Source organism: Glycine max, chromosome 13, assembly GCF_000004515.6.
Source record: "Glycine max cultivar Williams 82 chromosome 13, Glycine_max_v4.0, whole genome shotgun sequence".
In the NCBI taxonomy this organism is placed as follows: domain Eukaryota; kingdom Viridiplantae; phylum Streptophyta; class Magnoliopsida; order Fabales; family Fabaceae; genus Glycine; species Glycine max.
Window position 1 is genome coordinate 35,670,305 of NC_038249.2, and position 24,721 is coordinate 35,695,025.

At 33.5% G+C, this 24,721-nt stretch overlaps 6 protein-coding genes and 1 non-coding gene across 7 annotated transcripts; 4 read left to right on the forward strand and 3 right to left on the reverse strand.

Moving 5' to 3' along the window:
* The first annotated feature begins 2,161 nt into the window (after window positions 1-2,161).
* Window positions 2,162-2,848, forward strand: LOC106794171 (protein PELPK2). The gene has a single exon (XM_014765856.2). It carries the CDS (start codon window positions 2,225-2,227, stop codon window positions 2,567-2,569), a length of 345 nt encoding a protein of 114 aa, XP_014621342.1. The 5' UTR covers window positions 2,162-2,224; the 3' UTR covers window positions 2,570-2,848.
* A 2,358-nt stretch (window positions 2,849-5,206) lies between these two features.
* LOC100813475 (protein PELPK1) lies at window positions 5,207-6,074 on the forward strand. Its single transcript, XM_014765855.3, has one exon. It carries the CDS (start codon window positions 5,436-5,438, stop codon window positions 5,811-5,813), a length of 378 nt encoding a protein of 125 aa, XP_014621341.1. The 5' UTR covers window positions 5,207-5,435; the 3' UTR covers window positions 5,814-6,074.
* A 7,024-nt stretch (window positions 6,075-13,098) lies between these two features.
* On the forward strand, window positions 13,099-13,622 carry LOC100305575 (uncharacterized). The gene has a single exon (NM_001364326.1). It carries the CDS (start codon window positions 13,132-13,134, stop codon window positions 13,375-13,377), a length of 246 nt encoding a protein of 81 aa, NP_001351255.1. The 5' UTR covers window positions 13,099-13,131; the 3' UTR covers window positions 13,378-13,622.
* A 301-nt stretch (window positions 13,623-13,923) lies between these two features.
* LOC100815074 (dolichyl-diphosphooligosaccharide--protein glycosyltransferase subunit 4A) lies at window positions 13,924-14,170 on the reverse strand. Its single transcript, XM_014765857.2, has one exon. The coding sequence runs from the start codon at window positions 14,141-14,143 to the stop codon at window positions 14,030-14,032; it is 114 nt and encodes a 37-aa protein (XP_014621343.1). The 5' UTR covers window positions 14,144-14,170; the 3' UTR covers window positions 13,924-14,029.
* Window positions 14,171-14,412: 242 nt separating this feature from the next.
* Window positions 14,413-14,484, reverse strand: TRNAH-GUG (transfer RNA histidin (anticodon GUG)). Its single transcript has one exon. It is a non-coding gene; the product is annotated as a tRNA-His (tRNA).
* Window positions 14,485-15,234: 750 nt separating this feature from the next.
* Window positions 15,235-16,736, reverse strand: LOC102670394 (uncharacterized). Its single transcript, XM_006594615.4, has 2 exons — window positions 16,266-16,736; window positions 15,235-16,149 (listed from the first exon to the last, which is right to left on the reverse strand). The coding sequence occupies exon 2, from the start codon at window positions 16,132-16,134 to the stop codon at window positions 15,430-15,432; it is 705 nt and encodes a 234-aa protein (XP_006594678.1). The 5' UTR covers window positions 16,135-16,149; window positions 16,266-16,736; the 3' UTR covers window positions 15,235-15,429.
* Window positions 16,737-18,623: 1,887 nt separating this feature from the next.
* On the forward strand, window positions 18,624-19,988 carry LOC100305505 (uncharacterized). The gene is given in 5 exon segments (NM_001249402.2): window positions 18,624-18,768; window positions 18,886-18,919; window positions 18,999-19,060; window positions 19,195-19,247; window positions 19,703-19,988. Coding segments are annotated over 5 exon segments (339 nt in total). The 5' UTR covers window positions 18,624-18,680; the 3' UTR covers window positions 19,805-19,988.
* The last annotated feature ends 4,733 nt before the right edge of the window (window positions 19,989-24,721 follow it).

A 24,721-nucleotide genomic window follows, 5' to 3' on the forward strand; every position in this document is an offset into this window, starting at 1 on the left:
CGGATAAATGCCTTAATTAAAAGTATTAATATAATAAACTTTTATTAAGAGGAAATTTATTCATGTAAAATTTGTTTGAATAATGGTATTCAAGTTATCTTCTATTTAAAGTCTTAAATTGCTTACTTCAAGTTGACTTTCAGGTTTTATTTACTGATCTTTTACTTCATTAATAAAAAGGAATATTGAAAAACTCAAGTGAATGGAGCTAAACTAGCTACTTTCCAATAATAAAATCAAAGGCACCCACTAGAGTGAGAGAGTCAAAGTCAAAAAAAGGATCCATAGTCTCTGAGAACGTGCATGAAACTTTCATTTCAAATGACTCTCAATTGATAAAAGAAAGAAAATAAGCTCTCTCTATTTTTTTTCATTCTTGATTACTACCTTGCATGTGTATAAGACTTAATTATTTCAATTTTGAAATTTTTAAAAGATTGCGTACTAATCCTTAACTTTTTTAGGAATCCTTTATCAATGGTTATGAATGATCGCTTTGAAGTAAATTAGAAGGTCGATGACTGTAAAAGGGTTGAATACTGATCTGCACAAAGTAAAGAATATCTTTTGGCTTTTAATGCTCAAGTTGTTTCTTGACAATCTAAACTATAAAGTTAATTAGTTAGGAGTAAGGAAATGCTTTCTCTCATTTTAAGAGAAGAAAGTATAATAATCAGAATGTATTTTAATGTTGAGAAGCTTGTTTTAAAAAATACAACTTTTGTAGCACTAGTCTATTTTTTAGCACTATTTCTGAACTGAGAAATCACTTTTAAATTTATTTGAAACCTTCTATATTAAACTATAAATCAAATTGAGTTTAAATTCAAGTTTCTTTAAAATAGAAAACTTATTTTTATGCATTATCAAACTTAAATGTAAACAAATGACAAGAAAGAAAGAATGTTACTCACAAACATTTTTATATTAATTCATTCTTTAATTTTGGTCTACATCCAATCCTTATCTTTATCTTTAGTAGAATTTTTACTAGATGACACACACTAACCAACACACACAAATATATATATATATATATATATATATATATATATATATATATTAATACACTGCAACTTTTTAAGCATATTTTTGTTTTACATTAACTAATTAAGTAATACTTTAAGTATGTTTATTAAAATAATTATTATAAAAAATAATATTTTTTAACAATAATATAGATATTTATAATTAGTTTAACATATAAAACATCTTATATGGTATATGGTATCAACATATTCCAATTAACTTCTTAAATAATTAATAACTATATTGTTAAACTTAAGTTGATTTAACTATCTGTATAAATAAATATAAATATAGAGATAAAGAAATATATAAATTGGCAGATAAATAAGTTGGGAGGCTCAAACCATTTTGGATACATGGGGATTCCTCATTCTCAGGCTCTCAAATAGTAGTGGTAAGTAGTAACAATACCAAATGTGAAATATCCGTTCAAAACATTAAAAATAGTAACGAATAAACTTTACATCATTTTAATTCTTCCACTGGGTTGATAGACTACTACTGTCTTTAAGACTATCTCATATGCATGCAGTTTTTATTTTTTCATGCGAGGGAATGTACGTACCGTGTATTTGAAGCTCTGTAAGGAAAAAGGAGCATATTCTGTGTACTAAAGAATATTAATAAAATAATCACCTATTATATGGTGGTCAAATGGACTTTTTGGGTGATTGGTCAAAGCCTGAAATGGTAGTAATACTCGTTGGCCTAATGTGTGAGTGTAACTATGAAACGCCATTGGCTGCAAATGGTGACGTCTGGTAGCTGAGAATCAGATGAACTGAGTTAGATAAACCAACTCTTGGTATTTTAATTTCTGTTTTCCAATCCCAATTCTCCCCAATAATTAACAAAAACAAGTAAAAATATTTTTTTAAAAAAAGGAATAACTATCGTTGTTACCACAAAGTAAGCCTCACATTTGAATATTGGAGGCTATAACTCAACAATAGCCAACTACCTTATTAGTCCAAAATATATAATAAAATGATTTATTCAAATACAGGAGATAGGTGAACTAACAAAAATATGGTATTTGGTTCTCCAAACAAAGTTGAACTGAAACCAACCAATGACTCTCTAGTCTCTAGCTCTATATAAGACGAAGCACTATCCTTCAGCATCTCATCCAATTCTCAAAGCAAATACATACCATTTTCATATTTGGAAATTCTTATTCTTCTTCATTCTTGCAATGGCCTCAAGCAAAGCATTCATCACAGCTTTCTTCCTTCTTGCTCTGACCATGTCAAGCATGAGCATGAGCCTAGCAGCTCGTCATCTTATGCAAACAAGTACTGGACCAAATTTGCCTAAACCAACATTGCCACCTTTGCCTTCACTTCCAACTCTGCCTCAGGCCAATGTTCCCCCATTGCCTACAATACCATCTTTGCCTACCACTTTGCCTCCACTTCCCAGCAGCATCCCAACCATTCCAACAGTTCCACAGCTCAACCTCCCTCTATTGCCCTCAATCCCAACCACTATGCCCTCCATCCCATTTCTTTCCCCGCCACCTTCAGCCTCAAGCCCTTAAAATACCCTTCCCTTCATTTCTTCATTCTATGACTTGGTGGTGTCTCTGCAAAATTGCATGCATGCAACAGATATGGCTTGATTCCTTCCCGCATTTGTGAGAGCATTGTATGGTGTTATATATCATACAATCTTTGTTGTTTGGTGTGATGAAAAACAGTGTATTTTGTTTGTTTTCAGTTTATGAGTTTCTTGCTATTGCTTGTACTTTTTCTTATATTATATAGATTGTGTACTGATTACACAATTATATATACAATTATGATTAATTTGTCTTCTCCTTTTAAGCTCTTCAACATCCTAATTATTTATATTTAATTACATCACTTAAAAGTATTTCACTTGACACCTTGAATTCTCAACGTTTGGCTTATATAACTCATGTAGTCTATTTACCAGGTAACGAGTAGAAGTAAATATAGCAAAACGTGGCATTGTGAACCGCTAACCGCGAGAAATTAAATCTGGTGTTTCATTTCATAAAACTGATTGAGTTGTACATAACAATAGTGATAGTTTCACACTAACTGAAATTCGTTATATAAATATTAGCAAATAATAACTTTTAGCGCTTCTCTTTTTGGTAATTATTATTGCATAAAAAATAAGCCATTATGACGAGTTAGATAAATTTTTTAAACAGTAAAAAAGATTATAAGGCAATAATGACAAATTATTAGCAACTTAAGTCTAATTAAGCTTAACTGCTGTCTATTGCACTTAATAATAAGGTATTAACATGAAGTTCAGATCAAGCAATATACTACGTATAAGTTACAAACTTTACAATAATTTGTCGTTATATTAATTTAAAAAATAATTTTCCGGTGTTGTTCTTAAAACTAATCATTGAGAAAATAAAAACAAAACATACTACTTTATGTCATAACATATCCAAATATATGGTATATATAATAATAAAAAAACAAAAATTTAAATAATGTTCAATAAATGTTGTTTTTCTTCAATCAACATTGATTTTTTACTTCAGAAATATATCTATGTTGATCTTTAATAAGAAAAATAAAAAAATATACAGATCATCAAAGTGAAAATTCAACTCTGATTAAAAAACAGCACTAAAAGTAATTAAAAAATTACTTCTAAATATTATCTATATATAACTTCAATTATGCAATTAACAAATTAAATTGTCCCCTAGGCTGAAAAAAGTTTGAAGGGAAAATTAATACACTGTGACCACAGGAAGCACAATTCATTCATATTTGCATGTCATAGAGCTTTTGCTAGTTTGAATATTTTTTTTATGTTGTACGAAAATAAGAGTCCAAAACACACTGATTATATATAAAAACACACTGATTATATATAATTTAAATTTTGATGAACTGAGTAATAAGCCACAGTACTAAAACCCTCACGCTTCACACTTAAACCAGTTAGACATTTTAGCAAATAATCCTTCTTGGAAATATCGTCTGCGCGCATGCATATTAATTAAACATGAAGAAAAAAGATCGTTAACAGCAAAGATAGAATTGAACAGCATTAAAATGAACTGATGGTACAGTTTTGCATCAATATATGACAAATCAAGTACTCAAAGTCTAAGTCGTCTGAGAGTAATGCAGTACTCCCAACATTTGATGCCATTTAAAACCGACACATGCATGAAACACCGTTCTTTAGGTGAGTTCCTCTTCTTCTAATTAAGGTGCACTAATATAAAAACTCAAGGGAAGGCTCTTGTCTTCATCACCACGAATCCTCTTACTATTCAAATGGCCTCCATCCGTGTGCTGCTCTTATCTTTCTTTTTCATTGCTTTGTCACTTTTTTCCTTTGGCAATGTCGAAGCCAGTAGAAAACTTCTGGCACCAACATTACCCGATTTGGGGAATTCTCTTCCTCGCCTGATATTTCCTCCATTTCCACCAGTAACGGACTGGCCAGAGTATAGGTTGCCTCCCCCATTGATTCGCACGCTTCCACCCTTCTCACCTCCTTCAGCCACAACAACCAATCCTTGAGTTGAATAGTATATATGATCAGCAGATCATACATGTACTGTATATCGATGATGTTGCATAACTTGCATTGCATGTGGTGATGTAGTGCAGTAAAATAAAGGTTCACGTCACGCTCAAGCTTTCCTAATATCTTACGTGTTTATTTATTGACTTCATCGTTGTTTGCTATCCTTTGATTGGGTGAGATATATATGCTTTGTAGTAGCACCTTGTAATGGAGCATCTTATAATTTTTTTCTTGTACTGGTGGATTCATATAGACTATTAGACTACGCCTTTAAGAGGATGTAATATGTAATTTTTTTTTTTAATGTGAGAGGATATAAGTTTGAAGCTTTGTATCAGTATTCTAGAGTAAAAAAATAAAAAAAATATAATAGTGGAAAACAAGATTAAAAAAATTACGAAAATAAATTCCTCCTAATTGTGGTCATCAAAGTCAAATAGATGCATTTCGGTGATTGGCGGTCAAAGACTAAAATGGTAGCTGAGGTGAACTCAGTTAGATGAACCAACTCTTGGGTATTCCCCCTTTTCCAACAACAACTCTTTCTTTCTTTAATGCATACAAAATCTGATGAGTTGGTCATCCTACATTTGAATATTGGGGACTATAACTTCATATAATAGCCAAAACCTTATTAGTCCAACGTAATAAAAATACAGGAGATAGGTGAACTAACAAAAAGATTGGCTACTCTCTATTTGGTTCTCCAAATTAACAAAGTTGAAGTGAAACCATGATATATCCCAACTCTCTAGCCCTATATAAGACCAAGCACTATCCTTCAGCCTCTCATACAATCTCAGAGCACATACACACCATATTCATATTTGGCAATTCCTCTTCTTCATTCTTACCATTTCCATTGAGCTATGGCCTCAAGCAAATTATTCATCACAGCTTTCCTTCTTGCTCTGACCTTCTCAAGCATGAGCATGAGCCTAGCAGCTCGCCATCTTATGCAAACAAGTACTGCACCAAATTTGCCGGGTATTCCAAGTTTGCCTTCACCAACATTGCCACCTTTGCCTTCACTTCCAACACTGCCTCAGGCCAATGTTCCACCTTTGCCTACTATCCCAACACTTCCACAACCTAACCTACCATCTTTGCCAACCACTTTGCCTCCACTTCCCAGCAGCATCCCTACCATTCCAACACTCCCACAGCTCAACATTCCTCCATTGCCCTCAATTCCAACCACTATGCCCTCCATCCCATTCCTCTCCCCACCACCTTCCACTCCTTAAAATACCTTTCATAATTTCATCCTGGGCTACCTACGCCCTCTGACTTGGTATATCTCTGCCAAGTTGCATGCATGCAATAGATCGATATAGTTTGATTTCTTTCGCGTTTGTGAGAGCATTATTGTATGGTGTTATCATAGTAATATTTTTGTTGTTTGTTGTGAAAAACAGTGTATTTTCTTTTCAATTTATGAGTTGTTTCTTGTTACTGTTTGTAATTTTTTATTATTATATTATAGATTGTGACTGATTACACAGATATACAATAACGATGTCTTCCTGTTTTTTTAGCTCTTATATCCCAATTAATAAGCTCGATCTCTAATTATTTATATTCACATCACTGGGAGTATTTCATTTTAGCTATTCGATTTCTCTACGTTTGGCTTATATAGCTCATGTACAGTCCGTACAAGGTGATCGAGTTGTACGTAACAACTATAATAATCCGAATTTCAATAATGTTTTATAGGTATTGTTTAATGCAAATTTTTATTATCAGACTTTAAATAAAAGTAAAACTTCTGATTAAAAAACAACACCAATAAAATATTTAAGAAACTGCATACTAATATATATATAGCATCATACTATATGTTTGGTGCATAGAAATCTTCAACAATGCAACCATCCATAACTTTGCTATAACAAATTGTCACGAGGCTGGAAGGCAAAAATACGTCGTAGCCACAGCTAGGAAGCAGAATTTATTCGTGTTGTCATGAGCTAATAACAGAGTTAATAATTTTCTCCGACACAAACAGTAGACAAACGGATTAGTAGCTAAATAACAGAGTTAATAATTTTCTCCGACACAAACAATTAATAATTTACGCGCTTCAATTCAGGCTATATTTTTTTCTCCTAATTTATTTTTCCTTGTGCTTATTGTATGTTATAATGCATTATTCATGTTTAAATTTATTTTACTACTGTTATTATTTTGTTATTTAATTCAAGACTGTGCATCTTCTTTGTATTTATTTTTCTTCATTTTTTTATTTTATTTTTCCAACACTTACGTCTTACTAGGAATAAAATGTTATGTATATTACCTGTTTTACTTCAGTGTGAAAAGCCATTTGCAGCCGTACGTGATGTATAGACCCTCTTAATCGATGTTAGTGTTGGAGTGTCCAATAGCTGTTATCTCGCAGCCTGTCTCTAGAGATATATACCTCAGTAGTCAGTACAGAAAGGAATATCCTCTCCTTTTGTAAATCTCAGAACAACCTAATTAGCCATCTAATTATGTGCACATTAATCCCCACAACAATACTCTTACCTTTTATTACACGGCAACCTTGTGCATGAAACTTTCATCACTATTAATGTTTACTAGGAAATGGTGGATAATTGTGTGTTGGTTTGGTGCCAAAATTTTAACCAAAAAAACTAGTCAAAATTATAAAAAAAAAAACCCTCCACACCCTTCACACTCAAACCAGCTAGACAATTTTTGCAAATCATCCTTCTTGGAAATATCGTCTGCACTCATACCAATTAAACATGGAGAAAAAGATCGTTAACTGCCAAGATAGAATCAAAGCATTAAAATGAACAGGTTCAATTTTGCACTCCCAACATTTGATGCCATTAAAAACCGATGTGGATGAAGTGTAACGATCCACACATGAAACACCGTTCTTTAGGTGAATTCCAATTCTAAGGTTCACTATATAAGCTCAAGTATGGCAGGTCCATATCTCATCACCACGAATCCTCTTACACTTTTCCTAGTTACTGATTTCGACCATATACTACTAAAATGGCCTCCTTCCGTGTGTTTCTCTTATCATTCTTCTTCATTGCTTTGTCACTTTTGTCCATTAGCAATGTCCAAGCAAGTAGGAAACTTATGGCACCCACAATGCCCAATATGGGCAATTCTCCTCCTCGAGTGATATTTCCTCCATTTCCACCAGTAACGGACTGGCCAGAGTATAGGTTACCTTCACCATTTATTCGCACACTTCCACCCTTCTCACCAAATCCCACAACTACCAATCCTTGACTTGACTTGAGTCTTGAGTAGTACGTAGGATCATTTGCTACAACGTACCAGAGTATATTGATGTTGCATTGCATGTATGTGAAGTAAAATAAAAGTTTCAATCACAGGCTTTCCTATCTTTTTTTGTACTTCTTGTTTTCTATCCTTTGATTGGGTGAAATATGCCATGTAGCTCCTTGTAATGGAGAATCATATATGATATATAAATGTCTCCCTTTAGCCTTTGTGCAACGTGAAAAGGATAATTTTTTCTTGTACTAAATTGATACTTGATATACTATAGCCTTTATAAGAGGATTTAATATGTACTTGTTTTATGCGGGAGGATATAAGTTTGAAGCTCTGTATCAGTATTCTGTGACTATATAGTAAAAATGAAAAATAATTAATGGATAAGATTATTAAAAAAAACTAAAATATATTTTTTATCCCTAATAAATACTCAAATATTATATTTATTTTTTCATAAATTTTTTCTTTGCATTGAGTTCTTAATAAAAGAATAATTTTATTTTTTATCTTTAATATTTTTTTAATCTAATAAATTAATGAATTTTATATTTATTTTTTAATATTTTTTTCATTTATTACTAATCTTTTTCAAAAAAAACTAATAACGAATAAATTTTTTTATCAAATAGAAAAAAATTCTAATTTATAAGAAATGAAAAAGTTCCAATGAACAAAAATAAAATTATTATTTTATCAGCTAACAAAAACAAAGAAAAAATTATTAAAAAATAAACATACAGTTTAAATATTTATTAAAAATTACAAACATATTTTAACCTTAAAAAAATTACTAAAATAAAGTTCTACTATGGTCAAAGTCAAATAGATTTTATGGGTAATTCAATCAAAGCCTCAAATGGTAGTAATACTTGTATGCCTAAAGGGTGACGTCTGGCAGCTGAGGTGAACTCAGTTAGATGAACCAACTCTTGTATTTCCACGTTTTCCAACCCCAATATTCTGCCCAGAAACAATTATAAACAAATATGCACTTTATTGTTGAATAATTGCACCCCCACTTCATATTTGTTACTATAAAGTATGAGCTGGCCATCCTACATTTGAATATTGGAGGCTATAACTTAACAATAGCCAACCACCTTATTAGTCCAAAATATATAATAAAATGATTTATTCAAATACAGGAGCTAACGACCGTTTTATATGAAACTCGTCTTAGAAAGGTAGTTAACGATCGCTTTAGAATGTTATTTTGAAGAAAAAAAATAATTTAAAATAATAAAAGCATTATTATGAAATGATAAAAACAATATTATTATGAAATGACAAAAAGAACATTAAAATAATAAAAATAATTTTGTTAGTTAGCCAAAGTTTTATCTATAAATATATAAATGTACTTTTAAAGTCAGAGCCTAATAATATCATTCATTCTCTATTAAGTTACTTTTCTATTTCATTACCTAAAACAAAGTAAAAAATGTAGAAATCCAAAAGCAATGCCTGATCAATACCCAACAATCAAAAAACAATCTTCCCTCGTCAGCTTCCTAACCAACTGATACATGTTTTCTCGTTGAAAGTAATAACAAGTCAAAAGTAATAAGAGAATTCTATTATTTGTGATATATTTCATGGGTAACTATTGATTATCTGTGATATATTTCAATGGAAAATTCTATTACTTTAATTGGAACCTATGATGTTTATTCAAAGATGGTGCAACACCCTTTCACTAGCTGAAGGAGAAGATAAATTATTAAGCACCAAGAATATAATGAGAAGGGAATACATACTTTATTGAATTGAATGGAAACAGAAAATAGGAGAGAGGTCTCTCCTCCATGGGTTTCACCTTCACAAATTATTTGTCTTTTTATAAAGAGCAAAAGCTCAATCTACAAATGATACAAGGTTGAAAGCTTCTTGCTTACATATATCCTCCTCGTATTTATATACCTCTCAAATCCCCTCTATCTGCCTAACCCTTCTACTAACCAACTACAGTAACTTTCCTAGCTAACTTCCTAATTCCTAACATAATTTGATTTGTAGAAATAGAAAAAAGTGATGCATTTTCTCTCTTTTTATTTTTATGCCTCTGGAATGGTATATTTAAGCCTTTGAATTTGAACATGATAACAATCTTATTTGTTTTCTCCCTGCTTTCATGTCATATATACAGTTTCGCCCATTTATATTAGAAAGAATTCAGCCAAAGCACATAATTCTTTTGTTTGATAACAGTGAGTTTAACCATAGAATGAAAGAAACGTCCCATTCAAGAAGGAATCCTACACTTTTTCCTTCCCCCACATATATTCACTAGTTTGAATACTGGTGCTACACGTGGTTAAAAATAGAATAAATTACATGGATCCCTCCCTGATGTGTTCCTTTATTACACCCAAAACCATTCGGTGATTTTGAGATATGTTGAGTTGTGTTTCCAAAATTGAAAAACATTAAAGGGAAAAGCAGAAAAACAGATAAGAGACAAAAATCTAGAAGAAATAACATAAAAATACAACGGTAACCATAAGATTTGTGAGTATAAAAAGTTAGTTGCACGGCAGACCAACATTATCATAAAATATATATACCGAGGAAAGCATACCAGTTGAAGATAAGTAGGATCAGATGATCTTGGTTTGGGGGTTGGGTTCATGGAATAGAACCATCCTGGGAAACTGTCCAAATCCCACTCTGAAATAAATCAACAGTAACCCGTCATCTTCAATTCTTGTATACCATTTTCAACAAAATATCAACAACAACAGAGATGGCATTAAATAAACTGTATAAAAGAGGAAATAACATAAAAATAGATAATATTTTTCTAAATAAAAATATAAATTATTAAAATATAGAGATACAAGCATGTGAAACTTTGTTGTTTCCCCTAACCAAGTCAAATTACCAATAAGTATTTAGCCAGAGTTGTCTTAATTAATTAAGGATTTCAAATTTAAATCTCTAAGAATTCATTATATTAGTAATTCAGAAGGCAAGTTTTCTTTTTCCACCTATAGTAATCTCATTCAGCTCAACACTGCCACAACCCACCCTGCCATCTTTGCCTACCACTTTGCCTCCACTTCCCAGCAGCATTCCAACCATTCCTTCATTGCCCAACACTCCCTCAATCCCCACATTCACTATTCCAACCACTATGCCCTCCATTCCTTTCCTATCTCCACCACCTTCCACCTCAAGCCCTTAAAATACCTTTCATTCCTCTGACTTGGTGGTATCCCTGCCATGTTGCATGCATGCAATAGATATGGCTTGATTCCTTTCGCGTATGTGAAAGCATAGTATGGTGTTTTCCGTGTATCTTTGTTGTTTGGTTTGAAAAACATTGTATTTTCTTTTCAAATTATGAGTACTTCTAGTTATTGTTTGTACTTTTTATTATATTGTAGTCTGTAGATTGTGCCTATGATTACACTGTTATATACATTTATGATATGTCTTCTCCTTTTAAGCTCTTCCAACATCTCTGATTAATTATATTTACATCACTGATATTATTTCACTTTAACCCTTAGGTTTTCACTTCTCAACGTTTAGCTTACATAGCTCAAGCAGTTTATACCACGTAATGATAAGAGTAAAGGAAGAAGTAGTAAAATATATATAGCGAAACGATGCACTGTGAACTAAATCATGAAATCTGGTGTTTCATCTCATAGAAGTAAGTTGTAACAACAATAGCTATTATACTTCCACACTACTTGAACTTCCCTAAATTAGCTAATAGTAGTAACCTTATGCTTCTCTTGTTTGAAGTTATAATTGCATCAATAACTTTGTCATGTGTTAGATAACTGTTTTAAACTGTAGAAAAAGGTTATCAACCAAAAATAACGTATCCTTAGCAACTTAAGCATAAGTTGCTTTCTATTGAACTTTAGTACTATTAACACAAGGTTCAGATCAAGCAATATACTTTTTTTTTAATTAATATCAAGCAATATATTACATAAGTATAAGTTATAAAACTTCACAATAATTTTTGGTGCTATTCTTTTTGTTTTTAAAACTCTCATCAATGATTCATACTAATTTTTTGTAATAACGGATCCAAATATCCCGAATAATCAGAAAATCTTGAACTATACAGCAAGCTATAACTTTGTTATAACAAATTTTCATGAGGCAGAAGAAATGCTGAAGGCAAAATACTTTGTGGCCACTGGAAACAAATTTCATTCAATTCATATTGTCATGAGCATCAATATATAACATCAGAAACTTAATATTTTTTTTTCTTAAATAAACAGTAGACAAACGAACAAGTAGCTAAATCTAAGTTGGGTGTTGCTATTTGTTCCTACTCCAATTGTTCTTGGCCCCTACCTAGAAGGAAAAAGTCTATTCTGCCTCCCATTTGAATTTCCTCACCCCACTCCCTCTGCTCTCTTCCTCTTCCTTCTTCCGCCTCCCCCCTACTCCCAACATCTTCTCTCTTCCTCTAAGTTGGATGTTTTTAAGAATTTTTTAATCTTTTCTCTTTTTCAATCTATCATTTTTACCTTTATTTTTAAAGAAATTATCAATAAAAAAAAAATCTTGTATCATAATATAAAATATTTATTATAAATATAAATATATTTTATATATTTAAAACTTATGAAGAATAAATTAAATTATTAATAATACTTTTAAAATGAAAAAAAATCACTTTTAATTTCTTAATGGAGTATAACATCTAAGAATACATAAGGAGAAAGGTTTACTGTCTATAAATCTAACAGTTAATGCATAAGAATTAAGAAGCACATGGCAGGTACATCAACCACATATTTCTCTTGAATTGAAATGCATTTTCCTGCTCTAAATCGAGGCACTATATCTTTAGCTAGTCTATTTTAATAGTAAACTCAATGCCTCCTACCCAACAGCTCTGGGACCAAGTGATGACCGATTGAGCGGTGAACTGTAGTCTGTAGACACGACCTGTGAAGAAAGAAGGTGAAAGGTAAATAAACTCCAAAGGGCAAGTAAATTTAGTTGGGGAATTTAAATAATAATATTTCGTTAAGCTTTCAAAATCCTCCTTTAACTACTTTTATGAGTTCTCTTAAATTGAAGAGTGTTGGGAGAAAAAGTATATTTATAAGTTGGGAGAAAAAGCATCTATAAAAGAGAACATTTGAAGAACATTTAAAACCGACGTGGATGAGGTGCAACGATCCACACATAAAACACCGTTCTTTAGGCGAATTCCCCACTATAAAAGCTCAAATAGGGCAGGTCCTTGTCTCATCACCACGAATCCTCTTACACTTTTTTCCTACTTACTGATTCCAACCATATACTACTAAAATGGCTTCCTTCCGTGTGCATCTCTTATCATTCTTCTTCATTGCTTTGTCACTTTTATCCATTAGCAATGTCCAAGCCAGTAGAAAACTTCTGGCACCCACAATGCCCAATATGGGAAATTATCCTCCTCGCGTGATATATCCTCCATTCCCCCCAGTAACAGACTGGCCAGAGTATAGGTTGCCATCACCCTTAATTCGCACACTTCCACCCTTCTCACCACCTCCCAACCCTACCAATCCTTGAGTAGTAGCATTATTTGCTACACTCCACAGTAGATTAATGTAGCGTAATCAATGTTGCTATATATGTGCAGTCAAATAAAGGTTCATCACGAACAAGCTTTCAATTCCCATCATGTTTATTTACTTTGTTTGCTATGCTTTGATTGAGTGGATATGCCATGCAATGGAGCATCATATATATGTTTCACTTTTGTCTTTGAGCAAATATGCATGTATGTTGCATTGAAGCATAATGTATTTTTCCTCTAAATTACTAGCAATTGTGAGTATTTTAGCTTTCCAAAAACAGAAAAAGACTATATTCGGTAGTTTGTGCTTGCTATTATAAAATTTTGGCCAATGGCAACCAAGGGAAATGAATACGAATCTATCAATAATCCATATTCTTGGTTAATCTGAACAATTTCAAGGGCATTGTACAATTAGTACTTTGCAATTTGCATCAATACCAAAACACCAACATGGTTAATTAACATACGTACGCCTCTAAAATATTGAAGATTTAGCCTGCATAATCCTCAATCGAATTGTGGTGGTTTCATCAATATTAAGTCATACATAGAAAGAAACTGACCTAACAGATCAATCAACAAAATTGAATCCATCCAATTTTTGTCTTGAATACATGAGAAATTAAATTCAAAATATATATCTTAGCTGGCTTCATATTTGGGGTCCGCAGTGACCAGGTGATAAGCTATAACCAAAGCAAAAATGAAGATGCCAAGAAAGTTGGCAATGGCTCCCAAGGTTTCATCATCAATCATATCTCTTACAAGAAAAAATAAAACCAAATAATGTATCAAATGAATTGAGTTCCGTCATATGATACGAACAGATGCAAAAATAAATAAATAAGAAATTGACCTTATTATGAGTCGCCGAACGAAGTTGTGTGTTGGATCGGGAAGACGCAGGAAGCATTAAGCCTAGCCTCAACTCTTAAAAAATAAAGGGTGCTTTGACCTGGACTTAAGGCGACATTCTAAACCCGTTTCCGTTCCAAGTTTTAACCCGCAAAATATAAAAGGTATTGTGTGGCTGCTGGGATTCGAGCCCAGGTCTCCACGGCCACAACGTGGAATTCTTACCACTAAACTACAGCCACCTTTTGTTTAAAAGGTAAAACTTATATATTATGATAATTAAAAAAGAGTAGGGGAAATGGGGCCTGTGATCCTTTTCCAGGAAAGGGAAATATAATTTTCTGTCAATGGTATAACTATAAAATCACGGTTTAACTGTCACTATAGACCATATTCAAATTTTATAATTAACCATATCACCATATGAAAAGGGTGGTTTCTGAAGGATAGTTTTATCTACAAGAATGAAAGAGTTGTTTATAATAATTCATAGTATTCAGGTTCAAGGTTCATGTTCACACATCTCTTGGAAAAACCGCTCAATCATTAATCCAAAATAGAGAGAAGTTTCAAAACTTGAGTAGATACCAATACCATATCATTTTGGAAGAGGATTCTCTGCAATAAGAGATAAAGGGATATTTTAATTTTATTTTTTAATCTTTAAAAAATTAATGTATAATGATAAAAAAAAAATAGTCCTTGGACCATGACTGCAAGATTAAATGTGTGAAATGTAACTCAGGGATCCAGATCCATTTTTATTCTCCATGGCAAAGATATCTTACTAGACCAATATTGATTCGTTTTCTATCCTGCAAAGTTTCACCAATGAAGGAAGCAACAGATGTCCTGAAAAAGATGGACATGATTGACTTGATTCTCTTATTAAATAATGAAACATTGCTCCAAACTAAGATTCTTTTATTAATTATAATCTCATTACACACTTGATCACATAACGCAATGATTGAAAAGAGGCAAAGAAGAACTAAAGATAACAAGCCTTTTATTTATAGCACTATCAGATCATAAGCAATAGCACCATGTAAATAGGAGCACAAAGCATAACAGAAACAAACCAAACACCGGAAACGAAACACACAAGATAGAAGCGAACCAAGTAGTCGTAACAAACAGTGCAGAGCACATCACAGAAACACCAAGCTAATAAAAAGCTTCAATGTTCAATTAATTAACCCCACGCCTTGGCCTGTCTTTGTTTTTATCGCCAAAAGCTTCCTCTTTGGGGAAGAATATTCAGAATCTACCAACAACCTAATGGCTGGCCCAGTTTTCTTCAATGCAACAATAACAAACCCATATCGCTTAAGGGAAACAACCTTATAATTAGATTGTTCTTTGAAAGCAGAGTTTGACGATTTAGTCCCCAACGGGAGAGCCACAATGCCATCATTTTTCAGAATGCGATCAATAAACTCAGCATCAATGGCACCAGAGGTGAACACAAAATCATAAGACTCATCAGCGAACAAGCTCTTACTCTCCCAATCAGAATTCATGACAGCATCAATCTTTTCTCTGAAGATATCGGGAACGGGAGAGTTCACAATGAGTGCCTTATCGTTCTCTCTGAGGAGACCCTCTTCAGCGAAATCATGGAGAATCGAATTCAATAGTCCCACGTCGAGAGACCCAGTGTCGAGATTGGGAACAAAACTGGACGAGAAATAGAATCCTTCGAGAACAGTTCCCAAGAAAGGCAAGGCTGCGAGAACCATGGCCACGATCAACGAGCGAGACACAATGCGCAAAACAAGCGCATCGGGAATCCTGATAACGAGGAAAGTTTCAGTTTCGGGGTTGAGAGCAATTGTTCTTCCATCGTGCAAATGCTTCTTCTTCTTCTTCTTCATCGTGCTAAATTCCATCGATAAGATGAGATCCTTTTGAGAAACACCGAGATCGAGGATTAATGGTAATTGAGTAAAGTTGGAAGAGAGAAAAGAAAACAAACAAAGCCAGCGATCTAGGGAGGGGAGAATTTCAGCGACTGCAAAACCTGGCTGCGGTATGGTTTCCACCCACAAGAGCGACACGGTTGCTTCGTATTCTGCACCACATGAGCATCAACTGTCTCACCCTTTCAACCTCCATTGTAAGGTTTTTTTGGCAAACCCCGATCGGTGGTGGCGTTCACGTTTCACCCAGTTGTTGTCATCTGAAAATGAAAAGCGCCACCAGAACAAGGAAGAGAAGATAATGAGACAGTGATGTATGAAGATGAAGAAAGTGTGTGTGACTCTGAGAATGAATCGCTGAGCAGAAAGCGGAAGAAAGAAAAGTTAGTACTTTTTTATACAGGGTAGACAGAAACGGGAAACGGGAAACGGAGGAGGGGGGTGTGAGTGTGAGGAGGTGCAGATGAGTTGTGCATTTTTACAAGTCAGTTACTATGTTTAGCACTTCGATAGTATTGATGCCGTGTTACATTAAAACTTCCAACACTGTCGTCGTCAACGTGCTTTGAGTTAAATTTAGGATTCTTTTTCTTGAGCTAACAGCGTTGTTTTTTTTGTTTTGTTTTAAGTTTCGGTTTTAAGATTTTAACCTCTTCTTTCTTGTTTATTTATTTTAAGAATTCATTAATTAACTATAGAACTTTGGCAAGGTACAAGTGGTTTAGCGGTAAATATAATTATTTAGAGGCTGGATACTTTTAGTTATCTTTGATGATGCTCGTAATATCATTCGACATTTTGGGGATTAATATCTGCAAGTCTGGCGAAAGAAACGGATACTTTTAGCTATAGATTGATCGAAACCTCTCGAAATCATGAGACAGGTGTGTGGCATCGCTGCTTTGTTGTGGGCCGTGTCATTCATTTTGAAGATAGAATGTCTCTGTCCTTCTAATGTGTTTCCCCGATAGAATGTAAATAATCATACCCCGTAACAAAAGAGACAAGGGAGGCACAAATTAAAAAATTGTTCAATTGTTTTTTTATAATAAAAAAGTGTTTATTTGATGAAAATATTAGTTTAGAACGAGAACAGTGTATTTTATAGTTTCTATATTTTTACTCAAAAGTGATCAACATCTCCACACTTTTATATCAATGAATTTAATTTTAAATTTAAAAAAAAAACATGTTGATTTAGTCTTTTATCCTGAAAAATTTATCATATTTTTTAAAAAGTTAGATAAGATTAATATCACATTTTTTTAATTAAAAAATTGTTAGTACAAGTAATTTGATACTTAAATCTCTTAAATAAGATTTAAGTTCAATTTCCAACTTCAACATAGAATCACAATCATAGACATCATTTTACTTCAAAATGGGATAGGAATTAGTTAGGTGACAAAAGAAACTCCGAATATCTCTTAGTTGAAAAAAAACATTTCATCTTTTAAAAACTAGATCAAACTTGTTGTTTCCACCACAAATTGGTTTGCTTTAAGGGATAATTATGATTTTTGATCTGTGGACTTTTTTGGATTTTTAATTTTAGTCTTTAAACAAAAAATTAGCTAGTTGTAATTGTTAAAGTTATCATCCGTTAACATTTTTGGTCCCTTCCATTAAGTGTTGTCATTAACAGATGATGTGACGATAGCTGTGAGTGTCATGTGGTACTTATTTGTGGCAATTTATTTTGTTACGATTTTGGCTGTCAGAAAATGCTTACTGAGTTGCTTTGAAAGGTATTAAACATTTTTCTACGGTTTAAAACCTCTAGAAATTGCTACTCATGCATACATCATCAACAAATTTTGTATAAAGACGATTCTCCCACAAAGTTTCATCTTTTTTTTTAATAACACAAATTCATATAGACTTAATTCACTCAATCACCTATGAGTAAAGATTGCGTCTGAGAAGAATTTACCACACATTTATAGCTTTATCATCATATATATTTTTCAAAATTTGAGGTGAACATACCATCAATTCATCATCACACTAACTTAATGGTAAACACCATCATCTATACTTTTCCAAATTACACCATCATCTATACTTTTCCAAATTACAACATCAGGCTTTCCATCCAAATGGAAAGTCATAATAGAGTTATTGTTTGGGCATGAAAAATGGTTCTCAATCTTGTAAGGAAAAACTTAAGTTTAATCCCGACATACACTTTTAAATCTGGATTGATGATTAATCTTATAATTAGTCAAAAAGATTCTAATTAAGGTGGTATAAAAAAATGATCAACTAATGTGATGAAACTGAAGAAACAATTTGAGCTAATTGATATTAAAAAAAAAAACTCTGTAAAGTTAAAGGAATAATTTGAAACCAAAAATAAAAACAATTGTATTTTAACCTAATAGTATTTAAATTAAAAATAATAATATACTCCGAGAAGAAGGGAATATATAAGAAGAGCGGCGGAGCTAAAGAAGAGAGTGGGCATAGTAGACGAGAAAGGAGAAGAAGAGAATCATAAGAAAGCAAGAAAGAAAATGGGAGTGGAGAAGCAGTTGTTGAGGCCTGGCACCGGTCCCAAGCCAATTCCCGGTCAGAACGTCACCGTTCACTGCACTGGTTTCGGTCAGTCATTCTCTTTTTCCCTTTTTCTTTCTAAACCCTAAATCTCTCTCTGAGCGTTCATGAGATCTACCTGTTGTTTGATGTGCTTACTATACTATTGGTCGATTTTGTGAGCAGGGAAGAACGGTGACCTTTCTCAGAAATTCTGGAGGTTACCTACCAATACCATTTCTCTTCCTTTCCTTCCATTCATTCATTATTAATTAACTCTCCTTATCTTACGCTTACAGCACCAAGGATCCTGGCCAGGACCCTTTCACTTTCAAAATCGGCCAAGGTTCTGTTATCAAAGGTATCTATCTATCTATCTATCTATACCAATCCACTAATAATACTTTTGATTTTGTAAACTCACATTTTTAGACACCTATTAAATATCTTTTTTCCACTTTGATTTATTTTCCAACTATCTGTGTCTGTCTGTAGGATGGGATGAAGGTGTGCTTGGCATGCAAATTGGTGAAGTTGCTCGTCTCCGGGTACTATTATCAATTCTTTGCTCTTACTTCTTCTTGTTCCCACTTGAAAAATATTACATACAATATGTGAATTGTTGACATTATCTCCTATAAATCTTACTTTTCTCTCATTACGAAACTTTTACTACTCTTTGATTTTTATGTTACTTATTCCCACTTTAATTATTGTGATTGTCATACGATCAATCGTGTTTTTCCCTTGGTACAAAAACTTGTCGCTATGCTATATAAGAAGATGGCTAAAATATCCAAGAGTCTTAGAATCTTTGTTATGACTCAGATTGTCACTTGTTGGAATATCCCTGATGACTATTTTCTCCGCAACATATATATGCTGCTTTCATCTGCATAATTCAATTTTTTTTCCTAACATTACTTCCAACTGAGTGTTCTTTTTAAGTGGAGGGTTATTAAATTGAATAGACCCTGTCGTTCACATGTTGATAATCTTGCAGTGCTCTCCGGATTATGCTTATGGTGCTGGTGGCTTTCCTTCTTGGGGGATACAGCCCAACTCTGTCTTGGAATTTGAAATCGAAGTCTTGAGTGCACAATGAAAACCTTGGTAGTCTGTCTCTGTCCTAAGAATAAAATCATCATCCATTTCCATGGACTTGTATTATGGTATCCCCACTTTGTGACTCGTGAGTGATATCTACAGTGGTTGAGTTGTTCAACTGAAATACTAAATAACTTTTGGAATGATCTCAAACTCTCTAAATATTATATTTGGTAGCCTTTACTTTCTTCCTCATTTCTTTGCAAATTAATATCATCTTAGCAATACATCACCTTAGTTTCTTCTTCCTAGTGAAGGGCTGTAGATGTTTTTGTTTTATCATAAAGAATCTAGTCCTTGACCATTCACCCCAAGTCTATAATGTGACCTCACATTTCTTATATATTGATACCAGACTTTGCTACTGCTAATAATAATAGCGTTATTGCTACAATGCTACCACGATTTACTTCTGTTGATAGAGATGTTGCTACGAGCCAACCTTTGTGCTAGTTGCAACTTGCAAGGTAATAGCGCACTATTTCCTTGCTGCTTGTGTCATTTTCTATGTCATCTCTGAGCCCACGGACGACAGCCTCGAACCTGGGTCTGTGCTTTTCTCTTCGGAGGATACTTCTTACTTGAGTTATTCCCCTCGTCTGCTTCAAACAAAGCTTCAATTTCTCAGCCCATGTTTTAGGATGGACTAGCAATGTTTCTCAACTTGAAAATATGTAGCTTGTAATGGACCATCCCAAATGAATCGGACTGACTCGAATTGTAAGCTCTGCATATGGTAAACGCTTGTGTTAATCCTAAGGACCAAACCTTGAATGAATTCATTAACAATATTTGTTTTACTTTAACATTGATTTTAAAGGCAATTGTTATTTGAACCTCGTTTTTACTAGTATTTTTTTTGCTGTATTCCTTTTCACTAGTATACCCTAACATTACTTTTTCCCTTCCTTTTATTTTTTCTAATATACCCTCATTTTTTTTCTTCCTCCTATATAGTTAGTTCTCTTTACCCATTTTTCTTCTAGAAATAATACATCCCCCTCTCTGCCTATTATTGCCCTACAGCCACTTAGGCTCTAGGGGAACGTTACACAAATTCAACTTCACTTGGATACTGACAGTATGTTTAGGTTGACGGTGGGCAATTCATTCAATGTCTAAAATTGATTTTGAATATATTTTTTTATGTTTAGTTTTACGTTAGAGAATAATTTAGAATTGATTCTAGATTGAAGCAAATTTTGAGTAGTTTATGTGTTGGATTTAAAATATTATATTGATGTTATAATAAAATTGCATTATTTCAAAATCAATTTTATTCAAAAAAATTTTATCAATGTTCATTTAAACACACTCATTAAGTTTTGAAACGCAATTCTAGCCAAAATGGCATCAATTTCTCACCATCACAATTTCACAAATTAAAATTATTAATTTATTGCATTAATCCCTTTTTATCCGAATTGAATTTCTTAATTATGTTGTTGGTTTCACTGAACTAAGGAAAACTTGAACCTACAATCTTCTGTTGTCCACACCAAAGCGACAATCACCGTGACACAAACACATGAAGAAAACGCTACCATGCACCACCGCCCATGAGGTTCATCGCCTCTCCACCTAAAATTCCTAGACCCTTCGGACAAGGATATTTTTGCAGCTCTCTAGAATGATCGAAGACTTAAACAACGTCTCCTAATACAAATAAAGGTAGTGTCTTGAGAAAGGGGTGTTTATGTTGAAAAACCAAAGGTTTCTCTAGAATGCCCGAAGATTCTAAACAACGTCTCCTAATTCAAATTAAGGTAATGTCTAGAGAAGGGGGTGTTTATGCTAGGAAAAAATAACAAGTAAAGGTTGTATTGGAGAAAGAATAAGACTCTAAGCAACGTCTCCTAATCCAAATAGAGGTAGCGTTTAGTGAAGGGAGTGTTTATCTTGAAGAAAAACAGGAAAAGGTTATGTTAGAGCAAGAAAAAGACAAGGGCAATTTAGGGAAAATAATTAAAGAAGAAAAGTGAACTATACTAGTAAATAAGAAGGTGCAAATAATAACTTCCTTTTCAAAATGTAATTATTTCATATAATGTCCTTAAATGGGCCTATATTAAAGTAACAATAATTCCAAGCAGTTTTGCCCACTAGAAAATGGGCAGTTGCTTCGTGCACCCTACAAATTGCTTCCTACACGTATAAATTACATTTTGAACTGATGACATCTTTTACATTTTGAAAGACTAATCCTAAATGTAAAATTACATTATGGATTAGCTTTTCCAGAATGTAAAAAAGGTCATGAAAGAACTGCCTAGTGAATCTGGCTATTAGGCTGTGCCAATGTCAGTCCCATGCAATGTTGTTAATGGCGGATGGCGGTTCATGGCGGAAAGTCAAAAATCCGCCATAAAAATATGGCGGATGGCGTAGCGGAAAATGGCGGATGTCATGGCGGACACAAAAAAAAAAAAAAACATATATATAAACTCATTGAAATTGAAAAAAAACAAAGGATTGCATTCAAATAAACTAAAAAAGTTTCATGAGTTCATACAATAATCAAGTACCAACACCAAATAAACTCATTAAAGAGTTCAAAATAAGAAAATGATAAAAACATAATGCAAAGTGCAAAGTGAAGGTTGAGGCTCTAATCATCTTCTCCAATCCCAACATAATCATCTTCGTTGTTATCATATGGTAATGGAGCATCTCCCTCTCCCTCTTCCCCATCAGACGCCTCAAAATTGACCATGATTTCTTCTTCTTCAGATTCAACATCAATATTCTCCTCAACATCTAGATCCTCATCATTTTCTTGGACTGCTTTTTGCTTCCTTGATGAAGATCCAACAACCATTGCCTATTTTTTAGAAGTTTGGGCAGCAGCAACACTTGTTTTTTGCTTTTTCCGCCTAGTATACATCCTACACTCTCCAACCCCCGAAGCCTGATACACAGTTGCCCAATTTAGAGCATCATCATCTTCAAATACCAAATCATTTCCAGCATCATTATCATCATCTTGATCCATCTCTCCCACGAGCCATTCATTGCATACATCAATATCATTAAGAGAAATTGGATCAATTTCATCTCTTGCATTATATCTTTGCTTCAATTGTTGGTTGTATTTGACAAACACCAAATCATGCAACCTCTTGTGCTCAAGCCTATTTCTTTTTTTGGAATGAATCTACAACATAACAAATAAATGTTGATTTCAATCTCAAATATACTCCAAATATAACTTGATCATCAAAATTAAATAAAATTAAAAAGTATAGTTAGAGTTTTATCACAATTACTTGCTCAAACACACTCTAATTTCTTTCACATCTTGAAGCACTGCAAGTCAAACTCAAAATCTTAATAGTCAGCTTCTGCAAATTTGGAGTTTGTGACCCAAACATTCGCCACCAATATGCTGCAATACCAATTACCAACCAAGAGCATAACTTAGAATTCTGAATTCTAACACTAATACATAAAAAAAATAGTATGATAAAAGTTTCTTACTAGGAGAATGAGTTTTCCTTTGAGCCATTGCAAAGTCGGAACCAAAGTGGTCAGCACCAATCTTGTAAAGATGCAACTCGGTTAGAATTTTCTGTTGCACATCAAATTGTGGAATCAACTTCTTAATGCACTCAAACAAACCATTGGTGACCTCAAAATCAAACTCTAAGTCAGTGTTGTCATAAAAGAACTCTGGATTTAAGAAGTGGGCAGCTGCATGCAATGGCCTATGAAGCTGACAATTCCATCTTTTATCAATGATTTCAAACACATCTTTGTACTTGCTTTCATTGTTGTTGAAAGACTTCATAATTGTTTCTTTTGCCTTGTCCATTGCTTCATAAATATAGCCCATGGCTGGTTTCCTTTCACCATCCACAAGACGAAGCACTTTCACAAGTGGAGCCATGACTTTAAGAGTGTAAACCACACTATTCCAAAAAGAAGGCATGAGCACTACCTTTGCAGCTTCTTTTCCCTTAGGCTCCTTAGATAGCTTGTTCAAGGTCCATTCATCAGAAGTAAACATTTTTCTAATATTGGCTTTCTCTTTGTGAAGCCTTTCCAAGGTTAGATAAGAAGTGGCAAATCTAGTAATAGCATGTCTCACCAATTCCCTCTTGTTTGTAAAATTTCTCAACAAACTTAAGGTACTAGAATGGGCATAGATCTTCTAATGGTCTTCCTTATCAAGGGAAGCTTCCCAATATCTTCAAGCATCAAATCAATACAATGAGCTGCACAAGGAGTCCAATAAATATGTTTCCTTTTCTCCTCCAACAACTTACCCGCTAAAACATAGTTGCTCCCATTATCGGTTACAACTTGAACAACATTCTCTTCTCCAACTTCCTCCACAATGGCATCAAGCAACTCAAAAAGCTTTTCACCTGTCTTCACAAAATCAGAGCCATCAACAGACTTCAAAAACATGGTACCAGCTTGAGAGTTAATCAAAAAATTAATGATGCATCTTTGTTTCCGATCAGTCCATGCATCGGACATAATAGTACAACCATACTTGACCCATTGCTCCCTATGGCCTTTCATCAAATTTTCAGTATATTCAACTTCCTTCTTCAAGAGTGGAACTCTGATGTCATGATAGCTAGGAATGGGCAAATGTGGCCCATATTGACCAATGGCTGCAACCATGTTCTCAAAGCTTTTCAATTTAATGAGGTTGAATGACAAACCTGCTTGGTACCAAAAGCGAGCAATATGTTGATGCACCTTCAATACTTCATTCTTATCCATTGACTCTCTTATGTTCATTTGCCTCAGCATCTCCATTTTTCTCCGATTGATTGCATTTTCTGGATTCTTACAGAATTTGTCCATTGGTCCTTTTTTAGTCCCACATTTTGTCTTTGCACTTGCAGCAGCATTACAAGAGTCCGCAAACTCATCTTCTTCACTTCCATCACATCCAATCGGT

What these genes read in the sequence shown, in the direction of transcription:
- LOC100813475 (XM_014765855.3), top strand. Translation starts at nt 5,436, where the DNA reads ATGGCCTCAAGCAAATTATTCATCACAGCTTTCCTTCTTGCTCTGACC.
- LOC102670394 (XM_006594615.4), bottom strand. Translation starts at nt 16,134, where the DNA reads ATGGAATTTAGCACGATGAAGAAGAAGAAGAAGAAGCATTTGCACGAT.
- LOC100305575 (NM_001364326.1), top strand. Translation starts at nt 13,132, where the DNA reads ATGGCTTCCTTCCGTGTGCATCTCTTATCATTCTTCTTCATTGCTTTG.
- LOC106794171 (XM_014765856.2), top strand. Translation starts at nt 2,225, where the DNA reads ATGGCCTCAAGCAAAGCATTCATCACAGCTTTCTTCCTTCTTGCTCTG.
- LOC100815074 (XM_014765857.2), bottom strand. Translation starts at nt 14,143, where the DNA reads ATGATTGATGATGAAACCTTGGGAGCCATTGCCAACTTTCTTGGCATC.